Below are 22,979 nucleotides of genomic sequence, written 5' to 3'. Positions count from 1 at the left end.
ACCGCAGTTGTACCAAAGTGTGCTTATTAAAGCCACTCAAAGTAGCAAATTTCACATGTATGTCTTCTTTGAATCTATATTCTTGCCTGTCTTAAAATTTTAAAAAGTTATGCCAAAACTACTTCTAACTCGTACACGATCCCCGGGTACCGGTACAGTATAAAAAACGTAATTCCAAAAACATATCCACATAGTATATGTTCCCCTAGTACCTGTATAGCGCGTATCATGCCCACGTGGGCAGCACCGCGCGCGCCCCCACCGCCCAGCACGAGTCCCACGGCCGTGGCAGTCAGCCAGCGCGCGAGACGTGAGAAGTCCGAGTGCACGCTCGCCTCCGACATCAGGACTTTGCTGTAGAGCTCGCTCTGTCAATTTTATTTTATTTTTTATACAGTACAGACAATATTCTGGATGAAATTTTGATTTTTCCTATTTTGATTATTTTCTTCTCGAGTGTACAACGCGCGAAATTTCAGAAAGCCTTAGTACAGAGGGGCCACCATGTGTCGACCGTACCGTATAAATAATCAATAATAATACAAAATTATAATAATTAAATATGCGCAGCCATCTACAATTAACTATAGCGCAGCTACAAGTCAGCCGACCACCTCTCATTAAAAATAGATTGATAGAATAGCAAATAATATAATGTCATATACAAAAAGAATTTAAAAAATCCAACTGTAATTTCAGAGATTAGAGCGAAGCAATTTATAAATATCAATACATATGTATAGATTTGCAATATTTCGTTAAAATTAAATCTTGTCCTTTTTAATTTTAAACAGAAATTTCTATAAAGTTAAAATAAAACAAAACACTTACAATCCTATATTGACTCTTGCGTGTGAACATCCGATGTGGACATCTGACGTGGTGGTGCTGACTGACCCAGGTCCTCATGTTTAACCAGTGGACGGTTCCGGAAGGATTAGGTCCTCCTTCACGATGGAGGAGAACTAACTCCTTTTGAGTACGAATTGCTAAACGTTCGATTTCTTTTTCAATCTATAGATAGCAAAAAAAATGTAATAATGTATATCTATATAATTGTATTGTCTGTAGCTAATATGTAAGCAAATATATTAATAAAAATATATTAATAAAAATCATTAGTAAATAATAAAAAAAGCGTAATAGATCACTCACTTTCCCAATACTAGGTTGTTTATCGCCCAACGCCACTATAAGAATGCAGTCGGCTTGTCTAATGCACCGTTGCGTCCACTGAGTGAGGCTCGGATCACATTGGTATAAAGCCACCTAGAAAAAAATAAAGTACAAATTAAATAATAAAAAATATTGCAGATAAAATATTGCTTTTTTTATTTATTTGGCAGAAATTAGTGATAATAAAATAATTGATAGGGATTAGACACATTTACCTAATCACAGGAGAGACTAAATACTAAATTATTCTGTTTTCTATTTTAGATTTTATTTCGAGATATTTCTTTTCAAAAAAGCTTCGCGCTGATTGTTTGGCAGAGAGAACCTACTGTCTCTGCTGTGTAGACTACCCACCTAAATTCAAGTCACTGCATATTGAATGTTAAAACTAAACGGCGTAGGTTTGTCTTTGAATTTGGTAAAGCGCAATAACTAATAAAACGGTTTACTTGACATTAGTTCCCTTTAATACAATATACAAAAATTTTTAAATTACCATTAAATAATATACACAGAGACATCACTAAATTATCTTCAACCAAAAAAATAAAATTTACCTTATGTTTATCTTCTTGCTGAGCGAGCCATGAACTCAAACGGTACTCGTTGTTGGGATCCATTATGGTCAGACCTAGGAGTTTTCTGATCACATCTGATGTTAGACGTACTGTTGGACCTGTGATATAGGAAAATAATATGTAGTAAAGCCTAACTTCAGGACGGTCGACCCTACTGCACCTAGCCAAAGACTCAAAAACTCATATACTTATAACAAAAAAACTTATCTCACCAATAGCACACAAGGAGTGATACAACTCATACGTGAAGGCTGTGAGAGGCACATCGTCGCTCACAGGGACTACTGCAACTGTAGAGAAGTTGTGTTGAGAGGGTCGGGACTCTATAGCGGCCGCTCCACCGAGACCCGCTGTTGGTTTTTGCCAGGAACCTGGAATTGAAAGCGATAGTATGAGTTATGGGTAAAATCAAAGTAAACTGAAAGCAGGCTTAACTAACAAACTAACTAAATTGTGGTATATAAATATATTCTCGATACATATATATCGAGATACTTTTATATTAACAAAAAATAATCAAAAATAAGAACAAAAGACCTTAGGACAATATAATCGTGTCATAAAGTTCACACAGTACAAAATTATCATTATTCGTTCTGAGTTAACCAAACTTTACATAAATACAAATAATCACATATTACAATGAATCACATATATCTAACTCACCCAAAATCCTATGCCCCAATAAGTTAATAAGACGCGTGACGACAACCGGGAATCTTAGTTTGATAGCATTAAATAATCCTTCCGGAAGCTTCGCTAGTTCAGAATCTCTAACGGCCATTACCGTTGTGCTGCGACGAGTTTGAGTCACCATTTCTACCTAGAAGAACAATAAAAACCACATTTTACTATAAATAATGATAATTTAAAATATTACAACACTTTTATAAATTTTTAAAACCAATCATTTCAGACATTCCATTTCACAACTACAATAAAACACAAAAAACAGACAAAAAACTTACAATTCCAACCAAATCTCCTTTCCCGTACTCTCCAACCAACTCCTTCTTTCCATTAGGATGTGTTATGACCGAACGTAAACGTCCACTGAGAACTATAAACGTTGAACCGGATTCCTCATCTTGTCTGTATACTGCTCGACCTGATTCGAGGAAAACCTGAAAATAGTATGTAATATAAGACACTTCTGTGTTGAGAATTGAACTCACCAACTCAATTGAACTCATACGTTTTTACTATTCATCACAGGAAAAGAAATACTGTATTCCCTGGCAAACAAATCACCAAAATTTTAATTTATTTATAAATGCAATTATTTTATAAAATTAGCTGAAAGATCTTTTTATATTATCAAATTTCAATAGCTAAGGTCAAAACAATCTTAAAATTTAAAGATAACTGAATATTACTAATATTATATTCATTCGCTTATTCATTCAAAAGGAACAAAACTTCACTCACCCAGTCCAAAGCAAAATCAACTTGTCTAACGAACGGCGACAATCTTCTTACAACAGTATTGGCTATATGCAACACTACAGACGGTCGTTCCCTCATAATACTATATACAGTTGTTTTAGATAAGAGGCCGATACGCGAGAAATGTTTAGCTCTTATGGAGAAGAAGCTTGGTTCTCCCGTTAGTACGGCTAGACCACCTTCGACCTCACCTGGTGAAGAATAAAAATTGTGTAATAAAACATTAAAAAAATATTTTTTTACTTACTTACTTACTTATTTTTTACTTACTTACCCATTTGCGTGGCAATTTTTTGTCTAATGAGGATATAATATTTTCAGAGATAACACCTATAGTAGTCAAGAAAATTAATGAAGCAGATTTTATAGTTTTTGTAAAAAAAATTGAACTTACCGGGATATGCAGTGAACATGTGAACTTCTCCTTCCCCCTCCGCTACCTTTTGAGACACAACCAAAGCGCCGGACAAAAGATATACAAGAGCTACGTCCTGTGGAAATATTAACATAATAATCGGTAAAGTATATACTATTTTGTTAAATTAAGGTTTTCAATTAGGTATATGCATAGAATGAATAAAATTAAATAAAATAAATTTATTGAATTTCTACATACTTATGAGATAATTTAAATATTATAAAAAACATTATGAAATAATGTTTTTATTTATTATTATTTTTTATTTGTTGTAGTTTAATACTTTTCATTGTTTTACAATAAATAAATAAAACATAAAATCCCTTTTAAATTTCAGTAATCTTTTAAAAATATTTTATATTATTTTGCAGTATTTAAAAAATGACTACGTGCACATACAAACAATTGCACAAAAACTTCTATAATAAATACAACTATTCTAGAACGTTCCATGATGGTAGATATACAACGTTACAGGTTATTCAAGAGTGGTAATATGAATATTATTATGTTACAAAACAAAATGGCCACTCTTGTCAAACTTATCTACCTGAACTATTTCTGGTTCACCCGCGACGCTGTAATACAGCTTTTGCAGACAGAAATAAAAAGAAAATAATTGTATAAAAAGCGTAAAAAACGAAAGACACGTCACTCCGTTTTACTTTTTTTAAAGGAATGGAAAATTATTATGATCCAAAGAAAGAAACAAACACCGATCACATTTATTAATTGTTTGGAATCAAAATAAATTTTGTTCTTCAAATCTGATTAAAAATACAGTTTATTTAGTATCAGTCATCATCATTCTAGCTTTGTCTTTAATAATAATCGGAAAGTGGAAAACTTAGTGCTGCCTCATATGAGTCATATGACAATAAGAACAATATATGCACATATTTATAAAAAAATCTATTTAACACGTCTATCTACGTAAAAATATACAAATGTGTTATTTTTTTCAATCTGTTTTTATTTAGGGACTTTTTAAGTAAATAAAAATGTGTTATAATACGTAAGATTTTTAAAAATACAAACCTTATGACTCTCCTCCTTCATAATATAAGTGCCGGCGGGCAAGTCCCGTACTTGTACGTTGCCTTTTAGTAACGAATCGTCTTCAAGTCCCAGTTCTTTAATGAACGCCTCTGATGCTATTTGTATTAATGCCTAAAGAGAGAGAAAAATATATTATTAATATTTCAGTAATTTTTTTTTTAGGTCTTGCCCCCTTAAAATAGTTTTAATAATTGTGCCATAAAATTACGTGTTTAATTTTAATTTGATCACAATATATATACACACACAATACACAATAATAGGATTTAGACTAAACTTTACTGTAATATACACCAGAATAACACAGACTATAATTTATGCCAAGATTTCGTATAATTATAAGTTTAAGCAGGCGAAGCCGCGTTTGGGCCGCATCTTATTTATGTACCTGTTCATCTAAATTATCAGTGTTATGTTTCTTGAAGGAGGAGCCCTCTTTTGGCCTTTGGAAAGATGATGTCGGTTGTACATCTGGTTGTAACTAAAACAATATACATTTAATATTAAAAAAAATTTATACATCACATTGTTATAAGTTATATACATTTAAATATATAGATAAAAACAACCAATGATTGAAGTAAAATCAACTAAATATTGGTCCTTCGGGCCAGATACTTATTAATTATTTTTAATTAAATGTAGCCAAAAAAAGTAATATTTTTATATCCTTGGTTTGATAACGATGCAACGCGCAATGTTGAATTTTGCTATTCAACACGCAGGTCCTTATGAATTCGACGGAAAGTGAAAGAACGGAAGCGTCTTAAACAGGGAACGGAGAGCCTTAACACTAGGTTCCCAAGTTCCCTCGGCCTACCGGCTTTCTCTGTGCAAGATACAGTATAAAGCTAAAAAATATTATTAATTTCCTCACCTGAGGCGTATTTTGCGGTGTGTTAGAAGTGACATCGGGCACCATGTCCGGTCGTTTTCTGCCCTGAATGTGTATTGGGGACGACGCATTCATTTGATTCTCCTATTTTTTTATAGGAAATTACGAATTTTAGTCACAAAAAACAAACACAAATGTAATTAGATTTGTTATTAAGAGGAGAATAATGTTTTTATGGTGTCTTGGATAAGTAAGAAAATTGATATCACGGATTGATATCATATTTTTTTATTATAGTAAAATGGTTGCAATTCAAATTAATGCTGCGTATGTATATATAAGCAATGATTTTAAACAAAAAAAAATACAATTCCAGTTAGTTTAGGAATTTAGCACTCGTTATTATGACAATATGTTTTATTTAATTCAAACGATTCATGATAATATACAGTGCAATATAAAAATCATAATAATATCATAAAATGACTCCAAAATTAGGCATATTGATTTTATATTCATAATAGGAGTCTATTTTTGAAAAAAAATTTATTGTCATAAAAAAATGTAACTAGCAAAGAATTTATATTGAAATTATTTCATTTTTTAAAAAAAAGGTTTACGAACTATATCTACCTGAAATACCTATAGCTAACAATTAGACTACCTTACACAACTGTGTGCAATAGATATAGTACGATCGACAAGTCGTGGTCACCCTGAAGTTAGCTGTAGACTGGGTAGATTTGGTTTTATATTTTTTCTTAGTTATTATTTTCTTCCACAGTGTAAATAGAATGCGCAAAAGTTCAGAAGGCCTAATCTTAAGGCAGTCACGACACGTCAACCGTACTGTATATCCGTTAAAGACAATTACTTTAAACATTATATAAAAAAATCACAAACCAAACCATATCTTACCATAAGCTCTGTGTAATTTCTTTCACTGTGATGCGGAGAATGCATGGTAGTACACGCATCCACTACTTTTACGGTTTTTGAAGGAGACGGCATTGTCTGGGGGCGTCTTTTTTCTTTTCCCTGTAAAAGAATATATTTTATTTAGAATGTTTTAGGGGCAGGTACAAAAACAAGGGTTATAACATTTCGTCTCTGTCTGATTTCTTTTTTGTTCTGTCTTATTACCAAACCGAGGGAAAAAAAATAATTCAATCCACACAGTGGCCGTTGCGTTTACAGACACACATATTTTATTTAGACATACGTATTTTTCGGAAGTAGATATATCAGATAAGAGTCAAGACACTCTGAACTCGGAACTCTCTCTCTCTCTCTCTCGTTAAATAGCGAAACTCGACACCGCCCTTTGTTATCAAAAGGGGATAAATAAAAGATAATTTAAATATAATCATTCTCCCGAGTGATAAGCAAACAAGTTAGACACAATCCCATCGGGATATGTTTACAAATTAAAATAATTGAATTTAGATATATATTTTACAAACATAAATTCTAATAAATTATTCATATAGATCAGAGAATCAAAGATATTTATAAAAAAAGTCTCGCTAAGTTTCTTGCGTCTGCGAGATTAACTTTAGCGGACCGGTAATAAATTGTTTGACGTTCAAACAATAAAGCATATAACATCCTATTTTGAAGAAAATTATTTGACTTTAGACTTTATTAATAATTATTTTACTTGAATAAATACTTACAGGATTAACCAATTCCGCACTTAAGCCCAGGTACTGATGGAGTGCGGTAAATGTGACGCGCTGTAGTCGTACCATGATAATCTAAAATAAAAAGTAAAGTAGAAGGCTTAAATTTCCAATAAAATTGCAACTTAAACAATGGTTTTATGTTACCCATTATTATATAGATAATTTGTATATAGAATAGACTGGAAAGTCAAGACAGAAAATAATTGTAGATAATATTATAAAATTCATATAATTATTTAGGTTTTAAGAAAAAAAATATGAAAACAGATTACAAAGAATTACTAAACAAAATTATACAAAATACAAAACAATAATTTCTTTATAATATACCTATAACATTTATTCTTCAAAAAAACATGATTTACCTGTATAACTCTAACAAATATATCCGGATACTCTTTGAAGACTTCTTGGAAGGCTCGCATCGGCAATTTGATCACTTGCGAATCTTCTAACGCCTTTGCATTCACCGTTTTGTATGGTTGGGAGTGGCCCTGCAAAAACAGTTTTACAATATCTCATAAAATGGTTAGACTGTGGGAGTGCTGATGCCGGAATGTAGGGAACGGAGTGACATTACATCTCTCCGCTTTCCGTCGAATTGTGTACCAAAGTGGTGAATAAAAAAAACTTAAATTTAAGATTTTTTTTAATTCAAATTGGTCTCTTTAGAGATAATGAAAGCTGAATCATTAATGTGCAATTTGGCTGACTACATCAAAAATACTTTCATTTTATTTCGAAATAATTTCAGATTCAAAAACAATTAATCATTGATATGTTTTTCAACAATTGTATTGATAAGTTCAATAAAATTGTTTTTTTTTACTCTAGACAACGTTAATAAAAAATATTTATTTATTTATTTGGTTTATCACATAGGTACAGTACAGCTTTGTAAGTTTGGTATATATATACTTAAAAAAAAAAAAAAAAAGAACTATACATATGTTTGTTACGATAAACTCCACATGCAAATATTTATGTGTGAGAAAAAGATTACCTAATAACAATCACAGTCTAAAAAAAAATAAAAAAATTGTCCTTACAACTAAAACTGCATAAAAGTAAATTCTAAGTTACAAAAAGTTACAACAAGATTCGATATAATACTATTATTTAACTTTATAAGCCAGTTTACTCCTAATTTTATGGAGTGATTCCCAAAAAATATCAATTGTTGCTGAATATTCGTTTTCTATGCGACACAAACGTGAGACTGGCGAGTTAGAGCCCAACACGGTTCTGCGAATTGGGGGCTGGAAAAGTGTTACGGGATTTCTAGGGCATTTATAGGGAACCTTAAATTTAAACAACTGTAACAGGTTAGGACAATCATACTGATAGTTCATTAATTTGTGAAGAAAAAATAGATCTAATATGTCCCTTCTTTCGAGTAACGATTGAATTTTAAAGTACTGCAATCTATCCTTATAAGAAGGTTTGCTTTCTGAGATTCCTCGGAATTTCGCCAAATGCCATAGAAATCTTTTCTGAATTCGCTCGATGCGCAACGAACTAGTTGAATAATGAGGTCTCAAAACAGTGCTATTATATTCAAGGATGCTGCGGACGTGACTATTATAAAGCATTATTTTAGTTTTCGCTTGTGTAAACATTTTGCAGTTTCTCATAATAAATCCAAGAGAGCGTGTAGCTTTCTTCGTAATTTCGTAAATATGATGATCAAATGTAAGTTTGGAGTCAAAAACTACTCCAAGATCTTTAATTGTGTCTACTTTTATTATAGGTACTCCGTTAACATAACAATCACATTTAATAGTATTAAGTTTCCTGGTGAAAGTCATATGAAAACATTTATTAACATTTAGCAACATGCCATTTTCTTTACACCAATTCACCAGTCCATCCAAATCACTCTGCAGTAGAGCCACGTCTTCGATAGCATCCACGACTTTTAGGAATTTTAAATCATCAGCGTACATGAACGGGGTACAGTGGGAAAACATTGCCGGCAAATCGTTGATAAATATATTGAATAAAAACGGTCCTAAGTGGGAGCCTTGTGGGACACCAGATCGAATTTCATGTAACGATGACTGATAACCTGAGATCACGACATAGAATTTTCTATTTTCTGTGTATGATTGAAGCCACTGCAGTAGTTTTCCCGTATACCCATACCCATGCAGCTTTTGATTCAAGATTTCGTGAGGTACCAAGTCAAATGCCTTACTAAAATCACTATAGATGACTTCAGTTTGATGACCGGCGTCCACAGATTTTTGAATAATCTCTGTAAACTCCACCAAGTTGGTGCACGTAGACCTGCACTTAATAAACCCATGTTGAGCATCACTTATCAGAGGCTTAAAATGTGCGATCATTTGAGGAAGGATAAGGCTTTCAAATACTTTGGCGAAAATTGTGAGTAACGAGATTGGCCGGTAATTTAGAACATTATTTTTATCATTACTCTTGTAGATAGGAACTATTTTAGCTATTTTCCATTGTGTTGGGAATATTCCATCTTGCAGAGATTTTTTAAATATTAAAAATAATGGCTCAGATAAGCTTTCCGCACATTTTTTAATAAATTGTGGTGGAATATCATCTGACCCTGATCCTTTACGATAGTCCAGATTATTAAGTGCTTTAATTATTTCTTCCTTGTAGATCTTTATGCCAGAAATTGTATTAAATGCTTTCGTTGGTGCCTTTTTGAAATATTTGCCACTGATATTTTGCGGAGATGTGTAAATACTGGAAAAGTATTTCGCAAATAAATTTGAAATATCCTTTCCGCCAATTGCATTATTTACTCCATCAGTCATTTCATTAGGGAATGAACTGTTGTTTTGACGCTTGCTTTTTGTATAAGACCAAAAATATTTGGGGTTTAGAGCAATATTATTTTCAACCTTTTTAATATAAGATTTGTAGTTTTCACTCGCTAGTAATTCACAGCGCTCATTTATTATGTCTAAGGAGATCTCATCCATAGGGTTTTTATACTTCTTAAATCGAAGATCTAGTTTTTTCCGCTCCCTTAATAACCCCTTAAGATTGTGGCTAAACCAAATAGGATATTTATAATTTTTTGGCTTATATTTTGGAACAAACTCTTGTATACATGAATTTAATACTTCATAAAAAATTTTAACTATTTCATCAACTGTAAGGTGATAAGATAAAATAACTTTCCATTTTATAGTCAAAAGATGATAATTAATAAGGTCATAATCACTTTTAAAGAAATTGTATCTTTCAGTTGTAATTGAATTACTTTTTAACATTTTTACCCTGAAATCCATAAGTTGCGATAATGGGAGGATGAAGCTTATCAATATTAACAAGGGATGATACAGCAGCTGTTACAGAACAATCGTGAATGTTAGTGAAAACTAGGTCTAAAACTCGGCTTGACGTGTTTTTAATGCTATTACATTGTATAAGATCGTTTAAATTGGCGAAATCTATAAGCGTACTAGTCAAAGTTGACACACCTAGACAAGAATATTTTTGGGAATCACTATCAAGAGACCACTCAATACATCCAAGATTAAAGTCACCCAAAATACATGTACTATAACTATGCAATTCAGATACACGATTACAGTTATTTACGAATTTTTTTAACATATTTATTCTAACAGGTGGAGGCAAATATACACCACACAAGGCCAAACTATACATTTTGTTTGAAATTTTAAATTGTATTGTGATCCATAAATCTTCGCATTCGCTCTCCCAACTGTACATGCGACTGCAATCAATTTTTTTAGAGACAGCTATAAGTACTCCACCTCCTTCCTGTTTATGTTGGAAACTTGATAACTTTCTGTCTCTCCTAAATACGACGTATCTATTGTCAAACAATTCGGAATTTAGTATGTTATCATTGAGCCATGTTTCAGTGAGAACAATAATGTCATAAGTATTACAGCATATGTTAGTGTAAAAGGTATGGGTTTTGGTTCTCAATCCACGTACATTTTGATAATATATGTTTAGATAGGAGAATGTTATAGTCTTAACATTGAAACATGTTTGGAGTGACAGCTGATTACAGTGTCGTACTTTTAAGAAAATCAATATCCTTGACCAGCTTACATTCAGAAAAGTCAGTTTTACGCATAAAAATTCGACCGCTCTTAACCCATACATGTTTGTATCCTTTTTCTCTCGCAACAGTCCTAGCGGCAGCATGAAGGTGCTTGTTTGCAGCTGACAAGTGCTCACTTACGAATACGGGCTTTTTTTCTCCTGCAAATCCCATATGGCACGTGTTAAGTTTATTATTAGGATTGGTTTTATTGTACTTTATGACAGACGATAAAATCATATCCCTAGTTTTCGGAGAGTCCAGTTGTAGAATAATAGAACGGGGTCTTGAATTATGGGGGTCTAGTTTTGCTATTCGTGTACAATGTAAAATATGATCTCTGTTTAAATTACAATTTACGGCGCTAGTCAAATTTTGAATCAAAGTATCGAGATTTTCATTTCTACTTTCTGGTACACTTTGTATTTCTAAGTTGTTTGCTCTATTATGTTGCTCAATATTATTAATCCTGTTTGTAAGAGTCTTCAAATTTAAAGTTAAGTTTATGTTTTCATCTTGTAATTTTTTGATCGTTTCTGAGGTAGTATCAACCTTCTTTCGAATATCTTCGTATTGACAGTTCAAGAATTGCATAGAGTCTTTTATTTCTATTATTTCCTCTTTAATAGACCGAAACTCTTGAGTAATCATATTAGCAAAATTTTTATTAATTTCGGATGATAGGTTTTGCAATTCAAGCTTAACTACCTCACTTATAGTATCCTTAATACAAGCAAGTGAGACGGTATCACTGGAGGATTGTGGAGGAGATGACATTGCCTGTCTCTTTGTGGACCGTTTGACAGCTACACTTTGCTTTAAATTTGTGGTTTTGTTGCGCGTACTGAGCCGTACCGGTGTATCATCACTTTGACCAATTCTTTGCTTAGTGATCACGCATGATGGACATTTCCAAGGATGATCATTGTCATTGCCAGTATTAATGTTTAGACAGTTAAGATGATAACGCACTTTGCATATGCTACATTGTAAGAACGCCTCGCCCTCTATTGGCATGTTACAACAGCCCCATGTGAAGATTTCGCTTGCTTCTTTCGACATATTTATAATATTTAGCCAAGCTTTTAAATTTTCTTAAAAAAAATATTTATTTTTATGTGGGATCGAACTCGGGTTCGTTCGTTTGTTCGACTGTTAAATCAGAGTGCAGGCTTCTGCGCTACAATCAACTTAACGAATATATTCAAAATACTATATATTTTCTAGCGTGCTGCATTTTATAAACAAAGAGATCGGTATTCATTGTATTATTTTAATAAACTCCTTTTTAAAAAATGTTGTAAAGTTTTGTTTAAAGCACTCCCGCACTAGAAACTTTAATATTGCTATAGTCAAAATAAGTCAATCACTTTCATTTATTTATTTTTTTTTTTACACAGACGGTAGATACGTGCTAACGTTAATGGTTTTTGATAGTTTTTGTATTTATTCTTATTTTTTTGAACAAATTAAAATGTAACTCGATAATAAATCACTTTAGTTGCTATTGTAACTTAGTTACGGAGAAAATAGCACAGTTTTAAAGTTGTTTGCGAAATTAGTATGAGGACGTACACTTAACACATCTTTCTCTCACTAGTGTCACACAGATCATCGATATCACTGTATCCTCACTTCTTACTTACTATTCAAATGAAAGAATGGCACTGAAAGATCTTGAACAAAAAAAGTACAAAATTAGGGCTCTCTTGAATTACTAAAACATCAATCGAAACATTAAGTAACAACTTACCGTCAAAACATCAGTAAAGCTCAACAGTGATGTGACACTCTCGCCAGCTCTTACAATTTTTAGGGACAAACTGCTGCCATCCTGGTTGGTAATGTATACGTTCACGCGGCCATTTTGCACTACGTATACATTTTCGTCTGTATCGCCTATAATGAAAAAAAAACATAATATATAAATACATAATATTTATAGCTGCTTCAAAAAAAAAAATATTTTTTATAAAATAACAAAGAGTGACAATTAAGGTTATAAATTGTTTATAAATAAATCGTGTAATAAAAAATATTTCGACATAAAACCATAGTTAAGTTACACTTTCAACTAAATAATATGCATGTGCATGTGCATCGATACTTTCTTACGTATTTTTCATAACATAAATCAATCAGATTTAATCCAAGAAACTGAAATACAATCGGAATCGAACCCCCATCACGTTTGGCAATGCCCCATAGTATATTATATAATAATCTAAATATATATAATATATGTACGCAATTTTTTAGCTCCGTCCTTGATAGGATTCGTGATATCTTCACATTAACACGGCATTGTTACAAACGTTTAATTTAAGAAGAATTAGCAACGGTATGAAAAAATGGAATTTCGGTTTTTTGTTCTTTTAGTCAGTGATAATGTATTAAAGCGACAATAGAATTACATTAGCATTGAAATTCAACTCAAAGCAGTTGTTAAGTTTAAAGATATTGAAGACACAAATGTCATAATCATAATCATTTTACACGTATGAAAATCTGACAGTAAGAAGTAGGTTTAAACGACAAGTTCTGAAACTTGACTGTTTCGCGCTAACACTGGCTTCTATTATACCTACTTAACAGAGGAGACAAGAAAAATATAAATTGCATATGAAATGAACATTGTAGAAATATAAATATAAAAATGTTCACAACACATTCAAAAAGAATATAGAGTTAAAACACTTTGTTCCCCACTCTCCGACCAATTCCAAGATATTGCGTGTTAAATTGCGGAATCGGAGTACAATATCTTACTAAACTTAGAGGCAGAAAACATAATTTCTGCAATGCAATAATTAAGATTTTAAAAATAAATGTCTGTAACAGTATAAATACTTATAAATAATTACATAAACAAGTCGTGCCCACTATGAACTTAGATATTCTAAACTATTGCACATTGTTCAGTCGTAAAGAAAATAACCAAAAGCAAGGAAATATCCTTAAATCTAATCTACGCAGCTAACGAGGTAACTTCAGGGCGGCCACAACTTGTTAACCGTACTATACTTTTGACATAAAACAGCCGCATGCGCTAAAAATAAAAAAATAAACGCAACTTCGAGTACAATCTATTTATACACCACGAACGAGCATAATATGCAGTAATTGCCCCTCCGACAAGAGAATTAAAGTAACTCGAGTGCACTCAGGCTAAATGTTTTATTTTTAGTACAGGTAAAAAGAAGATAATTTTAATAATAAATAAGAGGAATGAGAGGATATATCTTGGATCTGTTTTACGCCATCTTGCCGAAGTCAGAAAGTAATTAGCTTCACTCTTAAATATGCCGTACACAGCAGGGTAGGCAGAGGGAACCTACTGTTAAGACACTACGTTTTTCTTTTTTCGCCGAATTCAGGAGCTGAGCAACCGTCGCTCATCAAGCATTATGTTTAATTTGGGCAGAAAGCTTTAAACAGTCTACATATCAGCTTTGCATATATAAACTGAAGACACAGTTTCTCCAAATTTTTAATAACACACTCATTTGTTTGACCATTTAAATACAAAATAAAATAATAAAAAAAAAAATTAAAAAATAAAACATTAAATTTATGCCAGGAAGTTATAAACCGATAATATCTACGTATCTCGAAAAACAACAATACGTCACCGTTCAGTAGTACCTACTTACATACTTATCTATCTTATTAATAACCTGGTTGGTATCCTAGTGTTACTCTGTTCCCATTAAAACACTTCCGTTTACCACTTTCCTTTGAATTTTTAACGCATTGCGTGTCAAGTGGCGGAATTTGAAGCCGCACTTTGTCTCGTTACCAGAGCGAGGGAATGAAACTATTAAATAGTTCGTTTCCTGGAGTGGGAATCGAACTCACAGCCTGTCGCATAAAATATCGCACGGCTAGCCTCTATAAGAAAATCTATTACTATACTACCTATTACCTAATTACTGCCATAAGGAACAAAAATAATAGAGAATATAACGAAAACAACATCTAGACTTGTTTTTATTCTTGTTGTAAATTGAACCTACAGTGATAGCGTGTACTCAGTTAAAGTATATAAGGTAAGCCGCTATATAATTTGAAAGGGCTTTTAGTTCTGAGAAAATACCTCTTAACCAGATTACTGTGCAAGCGGATTACATGATGTACATTTGTATGTATGTTTACTTATTTATATAAACATCGGTTACTTTTAGGCCCATATTTATAAAACGCTCTCAACTCTGAGATCGATCTTGAGATGCCGTTTTCATTTCTAAAGTAGAGGTCCCCGCGCTATACATATTTTCTATATAAAATATATTATAGCATTGTCCTCGCATTATACATAGCAAGGATATCAAGACAGCACAGAGATAGATAATTTATTCTCTAAATTTCGCAGAGAAACCTTGCTATAAAACCTTGAGTTAAGATCAAGGAAAATAGTATACGACTTTAAAATATCTGTATTGACTAATGTGACGTTGCATATACTATTTTGTGGTTGTTGGCAGAGATGACTCCACCGAGGCTCATTTTGGTGCAAAGGGTTTCCGCTGGGTTTTAGTGGGTAGGATCAGATTCACCGATGAGTCCCACAGTACCGCTCATCCGTTTGGGCGTAAATGCATTTCCCAGCGAAAAAAAGGTGTATCTATAGTATATAAAGAGATATGCTTCAGGAGACGCCTTGAACTTGATATTTTCAAGGGGAGATTGTAGGTTTGGAGTGATCTTTTCCTTTGAAGGTTTTTTTCTTTGTCAGGCTTCATTTCTTTGTTAATAATAATTTCTACAATGGATTTCTCTGGAGTTAACGTGGAAATTTCCCGCAACACTTTGCCTTGGTAAGACAATGTGTCTTGCTTAACTTGAATACAGTACGGTCGACGAGTTGTGGCCGCTCTAAAGTTAGGCTTTCTAAACCTTCGTGCTTTGTAAACTACATCGAAAAGAAAATTTTCAGCCTCAAGCTGTATCCGGGAAATAGCAATGTAGATAGAGGAAACCTAGATACTCCATTCCCCACTTTCAAAAATATCAAACACTAGCGGACGCGCGCAGCTTCGCTTACTTATTTAGGGGTGAATTCTAAGAAACCACGGAACATGTGTTCAATGAAATATTTTTAAGAGTCTAAATTTCAAATTTTATAAAAATCGGTGGCGATTTAAAAATTTTTCCATACAAACTTTTAACCCCTTATTTGCACCCTTAGGGGGTGAATTCTAGAAAACCATGAAATACATGTTCAATTAAATATTTTTAAGAGTCTAAATTTCAAATTTTATAATAATCGGTGGCGTTTTAAAGATTTTTCCATACAAACTTTCAACCCCTTATTTGCACCCTTAGGAGAAGAATTCTAGAAAACTATGAAACACGTATTCAATTAAATTCTTTTAAAAATCTAAATTTCAAATTTTATAAATATCCGTGCTGATTTAATATTTTTTCTATACAAACTTTCAACCCCTATTTCACCCCTTTAGGGTTAAAATTTTTCAAAATCCCTTCTTAGTGGATGTCCAGATTACGAAAGTAAACGTCTGTCCAAATTTCACGTTTCTACCTTCAGCGGTTAAGGCTGTGCGTGCGTCTTACCTCAGTCAGTGAGGACAAGTCCTTTTATATATATAGATAAGAAAAATCCTAAAATGAAATGTGCGCTGCCATCAATGGCTAACTTAAGGGCGACCAGAGTTCGTGGATAATATTTAACCTTATCCGAGTTCGACACTGTTTACTTTTTTATTGCTAATATTGAAAATAGATATATCTCTTAGAAAATGTTTACTTAACGAATTAGTAACTCATATAGTTCGTCTATATAAATAACTAGCGGCCCGCTCGCGGTTACACCCGCGTGAACTATATTATTATTAATTTCTGTCTCCATGACTACGTCTTAGTGACGTCTATGCAAAATTTGAGACTCCTAGCATTTGTAGTAACGAAGTTTCATACAAACTTTCGACCCCAAAAACAACCCCTTAGAAATCGAATATTGCAAATTCCCGTCTTAGCGAGCACCTACGTCCTATAAGTAACTCCTATGCAAAATTTGAGATTCCTAGCACTTGTAATTTCTGAGATTTCGTAATGAGTGAGTGACCTTTCGATTTTATATATATAGATATATAAGAAGATAACTTTTTATTATAATACTAATTATTTTAATAATGCTTCTATCGTTAATTTAGCTATCTAAATTAACACAAAACTGTGCGACAGTTCACAAACGTCAATTCATAAAGTTTAGAGAACCTTAAAAAATATGTTTTTAATAGAAATATGTTCATGATTAATGGTATTTTCATCATATTATTATTCTCTTGAACATATTTTCTCCACTAGGTAAATATTCTATAGTAAAAGTTAATGACCGCTCATTGAATGCAAATATTAGTTTTGACTAAAACAATACATAATTGTTTACACGTTTTTATGCTGTTGTAGTGTTGACAGTAGGATTTCATCAAAATTACAATCTAATAAGTCAAAATTTATTCTTGCTTTGCTATAATATAATAATAAGAGATTTTTAATGCCGAAGTTTCGAGATATTTTGTGTTGAGTGACCGAACTCGACGCCACGCAGTCTACCGCAGAGAGCGGAGAAATATTAAACATAATCATTCCTACGAGTTGGGATCGAATCTAAAGACATCGCATTTATAATCAAAATGGAACACCACTGCGCCATAATGGCCTCAATTATTATAGTTAATTAATTATTTATACTTAATTTAAAAAAAAATGTGTAAAGAAATCTTCAAATTTTAAAAAACAAAATTATAAAAAACTTTTAATGTATAATATCCTGCGAAGCAAGTAAAAAATGTAATGACAATAGTGTAAAAAATTCTAATAGCAGGCACGACTCGTGTTTTTCGATGTGGTCTTTTTATGATTGCCAACAAAGCACCTTTTTTAGGTATATTTTTCTTTCAATGATCATTTTAAAGCTTTAAACGTTACCAATACACTCATTTTTAACATTTTTACAGTGGATAGAAAAATAAAATTATTTTATTATCCATTATAAAAATTTATATGGTATATATGAATAGAAAAATAAATTTTGAAAAAACATATAAAAATTTGAACGTAGATGGTCTCGAACCTTTGGACAGGGACTTGGAAATTTTATTACCGTTTTCTAGGAATACCATAGTACATAATGCAAATTCTTATAAATACAAAAAATCGCCATAAAATCCCTTCAACGAATTCATTAAAGGTTTGAAAGAGGCATACAAAAATATTCTTAACCTACTAAATTAACAAAAAAACAGCATAAACAACTTACCAACTTTAAAAAGAAACGATCCAGCGGGTAAATTCAATATTTCCGTATGTTTACACAGCATGAGGAACACCGGTTTCTCGAAGTGACCGAACACTCTGATACTGTGCAACATGTATAGAGCGTCTGGTGGCACTCGATCGTCACTCGTCAGGTCCTCTTCTAAGTACTCCGCTGGGGGCTCTAAGACCTAATTGAAAAGATATAAATAATTAAGCTTGATTATGATAGTTGAGGATTCAATAGGAAAAAAAATTCATATATTCAGTATGAAAATTAAAGAATAAATTACCTTTAATTGTTCAGGGGCTGCTTCCTTCTTCAGCTGCAGTAACTTCCTAGCGAACCTCATGACGGCGCGTCTCTTCCTCCCTTGGCCGGAGTTCGAGATGGATTTAACCTTTCTCAGCATCCTGCGCCCGTAGAAGAGCATTTTGTCTCGTTTCCTGAATCTCTTCGCTGGCTCTCCCGTTGCGGTCGTACCAATACCGCCTGATATTTCTAAAAACATTATTATTTTTCATTTTCATTGTGATTTAAAAGATGATAATCTAAAGATCTTTCATTTTGATTAAACAATAATTAAAGCAGATAGTATATTTTTATACTATTAATAATAACTTTATCCATTTTTATCGGCTAGCACTGCTATACCTATAAAATTTTTAAATTTAAAAGTTTTATTATATCTATCTTATATAAACACTAATGTTCTATTGAATTCCTTTTATTATATATTTCTACTAAATAATAAGCAATTGTCAACTAAAGTTAATATAAAATTTAATATTATATTTAATTATTATACTATTATTTATTATTAACTATAACTTGTACATGTTATATATAATTACCTTTTGTGCGACATCGTCTATAGTAATAGAAAAATACAACTAATAGCGATACTAATACGCATCCGCAGAAAGAATACAGCAACTGCAAAAAAAAATAATATTAAAAATTCACATTGTTATGATAAGAGATACATAAATAAGTGAATTCATCGTTGTAATAACGTGAATAATTTCATCACCTTCCAAGTAACACAAATTCAAATTAATTTTACCTATAAATCAAGTAGAAAATGACCCAATTGAAAATAAGGTAGGCAGAGGGAACCTTATGTTAAGACACTCCGTTCCTCGGTTTCCGTCGAATTTAAAATAAAAAAAAATTCAACTCAATTATTTACAGATTCACATGTCAAAACTAGGCAAAAGCATCATTTTTGTTTGATATAAAAAGATTTACAAAGGATTAGTAATTAGTTATCATTAAAATGTATTCATTCAATAATGAATTAATCAAAATAATTTTCATTAAAATGAACAAGAGTTCATTGTCCTCATTTTGCATGTGTTGTTCCTTTGTTTATTATTTTGCATGACATTTTATATGTGTTTTCAAGTATTATTCATGCCCTAATACAATTATCATATTACAAATATTACAATTTCCTGTATAATATAAACACATACGTAAAGTAAATTAGAATTTGTCGCCTCATTTTAATTTTTCAGCTTCACGCTGTATAAGGTATATAGCAGGAGAGACATAGGGAGCCTAGTGTTAAAACACTCCGTTCCTCACTTTCCGCTGAATTTCCGAGGCAATTCGTGTCGAGTGGCAGAACTCAACGAAGTGATTTACCTTGTTACCAGAGCGAAGAAACGAAAATATTAATTAAATAATAATTAATTTCAGAGTGAGGATCGAACTCACAACCGTTGCGTTTAAAGCACACGTTTTTGCCTTTGTGCCACTAGGGCCTCTATAAAAAGATTGTTATAAATTTATTTTAGGCAAGCAATAAACATAAGAAATATGGACAGCAGTTTTAAATATAAAATTGTTAATAATCTCTCGAGCACGATATAATAAGAATTTCAAAACAACATTATATCTTTAGAGTGAATGACATAAGATATTCGTATAAAAAGTGAGAAATAATCATTTTTAAATCTTAATAATAACGAGCGACGCTTTGTGAGAAACATCCTAAAAAAAGTTTAAATCTTGTAACAATATGTTAAAATATTACTTGTAATTAATTGGTTTATAGTATTTTTTTAGCTTCACACTATATACCGCACATAGCAGGTTAGGCAGAGGGAACCTAATGTTAAAACTCCTTTTCCACTAAAACACTTCCTCACTTTTCGAATTCTGGAGACATTGCGTATAGAGTGGCAGTAAATAGGTAAATAGTTGTCAAGATTAAAAAATATAGTGTTTAAACACAAACCAAACAATAGAAATCTATATATAAACAGACACGCTAATAACAATTGTACCTAAATATATAAAAAGACAAATTCTTTCTAGTTTATAATGTTACGAAAAAAACTTCGATCAATTCTTCTCACAAGTGTCTGTCCTCGCTAGAGCATTAAGATAAGATTTATTACATTTTTAAGCGTATTAATGTAAAACATGCTATAATGACCTACATTCGTTGATTCAAATATTTAATTTAAAAAAAAAATATTTAAATATTTTTTTAGGTATTTATTCTTTGTAGTACCCAGAAAGACTAGATTCGATTATCATCTAAGGCAAATTATTAACAATCGTTATATTATCATTTACAAAGATAGCATCGTGGCACAGTAGACAGTGTCTGGCTACAAGCGCGATGGTTGTGGGTTCGACTCCATATGGGGAAATTATGAAAAAAATTAAAAAAAAAATGGAAAATTATTTTTATCTCCTACAAAATCTCTTAACCCTGGGTTCCTATCACGCTTTATAAAATATGGGATGAAGCCAAAAAAAATAGCATAATGCATTTTTATTATACAAAATTTCACTAAAATATCGTCATTCATTCAATGAGCAATCGTAAAATAAATTACATTACAAGCAAGATAACCGTATAGAGTTTTATGAAACTTATTTAGTTATCAATTTACATAATATTATATCGATAAGCATAATATTTTTAATGATGGCTATTAAAATAATATTAAGGAACATTTTTTTTTTATAGGGTTGTATATCAAAACCGTTTAAAGTTTACGATCCTTTCCATCTATTTCATCTTCATGAGATAAATTATTCCGACTGTCTGAGGAATTATGTAAAGAGATAGAATTCAGTTAAATTAAAATTAGGTTTTAAATTAAAAGGCCTCGATCTTAAACGCGTACAAAATGTTTTAAAAAAAATATTAATATAATCTAACTTTCAAAAATCAGGATATATTTCTATAAGCTAATTTGTTATTATACTTTAATGGTCATATTTTGACTTATAATATGTATGTTGTAAACAATTAATACAATAATAATTACTTATAAACGTTGTTTACTACGAGAATGGATGGATGGATGGCTTGAATAACAAATGAGAAAATCATGATGAAATATCTCCTTCCTAGTTCTTAGTATTTTGTAACAATCCATCAGTCAATTACGTCTAGGATTTACGCACTTATTATGGAGATTGTCCACAGATTATATATTATAATAATTTAAAAAAAGTTTTACGGTATAGCCAAAAATATTTTTTTGTGAACATATTTTTTATTTATTCCCACGGCAACCATTATCATTAGTATATAAATGACTGAAGTAAACAATTATTTGAAGTACCTTTTATTTAATAACAATTAAATTAACGTAATTTTACGTTAAGGTCGTCGTAAAGTACCTATATTAAAAAAAAAAGAAAATTCAACTCACATAGATAACAAACACAGTTCTAATCCGATCTGACATACGCATACTGTAAAAATCCTTGTATATTTCAGATAAGCATACCGCGAGAAACATTATAATATTTAATATTAATATAGTAACAATATTTTTTATATTAACAAAAATACGTCCATACGTTTTTGAAATGCGCGCAAAACTATCATTCGCGAATTCTACCGCCTGTCCTTGTGAGACGAGAATGATTATTATCTATTTGTACGTAAAATAGACCTTGTTTAGTTCCTAATAAAATATATAATAGAATGACAAAATAATTCTAAACTACGATGTTAGCTGAACGCTTTCGAAACAAACATTGTTTACTCGAAAATTGCGAAAATATCAAATAAATGTTACAATTTATATGAAAGGTTAGATTTTTTTTTTCAATTTGAATTTTTTACAGCTCTTTTTTAATTTATTCTTAATAATTAAATTATAGATAGATGGTAGTGATTACGGCTCATTAAAAAAATACCATATAATAAGAATTAACATTTAATATCAATCAAGTTTTCTGAATATTTCTAAGTAACGAAGTAAATATTTTAAATAACAAGAAAAGTAGAATTGGCACATGTACAATTTATTAACAATCATAAAAGATTATTTAGTAAGTTTTTTAGAACTGATATTTGCCTTATTAATATTTACCAGTTAAACCATTTATTGGATTGAGGCAGAGAATATCTAGTGTTAGGGCACACCATCCTCCACTTTCAGACATAATTTGGGTCTG

General features: G+C 31.6%; 1 protein-coding gene across 7 annotated transcripts in view; it reads right to left on the bottom strand.

The window, feature by feature from the left end:
- The window catches only part of sws (patatin like phospholipase domain containing sws), a 34,559-nt gene that overhangs the window by 10,685 nt on the left and 895 nt on the right, over positions 1-22,979 (bottom strand). For 5 of the 7 annotated variants that reach the window (XM_085192491.1, XM_085192486.1, XM_085192485.1 and 2 more), the window contains exons 2-20: positions 19,397-19,478; positions 18,835-19,043; positions 18,546-18,732; positions 13,017-13,162; positions 7,563-7,691; positions 7,189-7,269; positions 6,431-6,550; positions 5,555-5,656; positions 5,066-5,158; positions 4,657-4,788; positions 3,595-3,691; positions 3,183-3,391; positions 2,723-2,878; positions 2,421-2,577; positions 1,967-2,125; positions 1,734-1,852; positions 1,156-1,269; positions 832-1,014; positions 213-368 (exon numbers count right to left, since the gene is read on the bottom strand). In XM_085192491.1, the coding sequence (XP_085048617.1) occupies positions 213-368; positions 832-1,014; positions 1,156-1,269; positions 1,734-1,852; positions 1,967-2,125; positions 2,421-2,577; positions 2,723-2,878; positions 3,183-3,391; positions 3,595-3,691; positions 4,657-4,788; positions 5,066-5,158; positions 5,555-5,656; positions 6,431-6,550; positions 7,189-7,269; positions 7,563-7,691; positions 13,017-13,162; positions 18,546-18,732; positions 18,835-19,043; positions 19,397-19,478 (2,631 nt within the window). Of the gene's footprint in view, positions 1-212; positions 369-831; positions 1,015-1,155; positions 1,270-1,733; positions 1,853-1,966; positions 2,126-2,420; positions 2,578-2,722; positions 2,879-3,182; positions 3,392-3,594; positions 3,692-4,656; positions 4,789-5,065; positions 5,159-5,554; positions 5,657-6,430; positions 6,551-7,188; positions 7,270-7,562; positions 7,692-13,016; positions 13,163-18,545; positions 18,733-18,834; positions 19,044-19,396; positions 19,479-22,225; positions 22,371-22,979 lie in introns of those variants that run through there. The other 2 variants (XM_085192488.1, XM_085192492.1) reach the window with 2 other exon arrangements.

The sequence above is a fragment of the Heliconius melpomene genome, chromosome 11, assembly GCF_056956725.1.
Source record: "Heliconius melpomene rosina isolate 202511_hmr_F chromosome 11, ASM5695672v1, whole genome shotgun sequence".
In the NCBI taxonomy this organism is placed as follows: Eukaryota; Metazoa; Arthropoda; class Insecta; order Lepidoptera; family Nymphalidae; genus Heliconius; species Heliconius melpomene.
The sequence above is the reverse complement of the archived record's forward strand: the minus strand, read 5'-3'. Positions and strand labels throughout refer to the sequence as shown.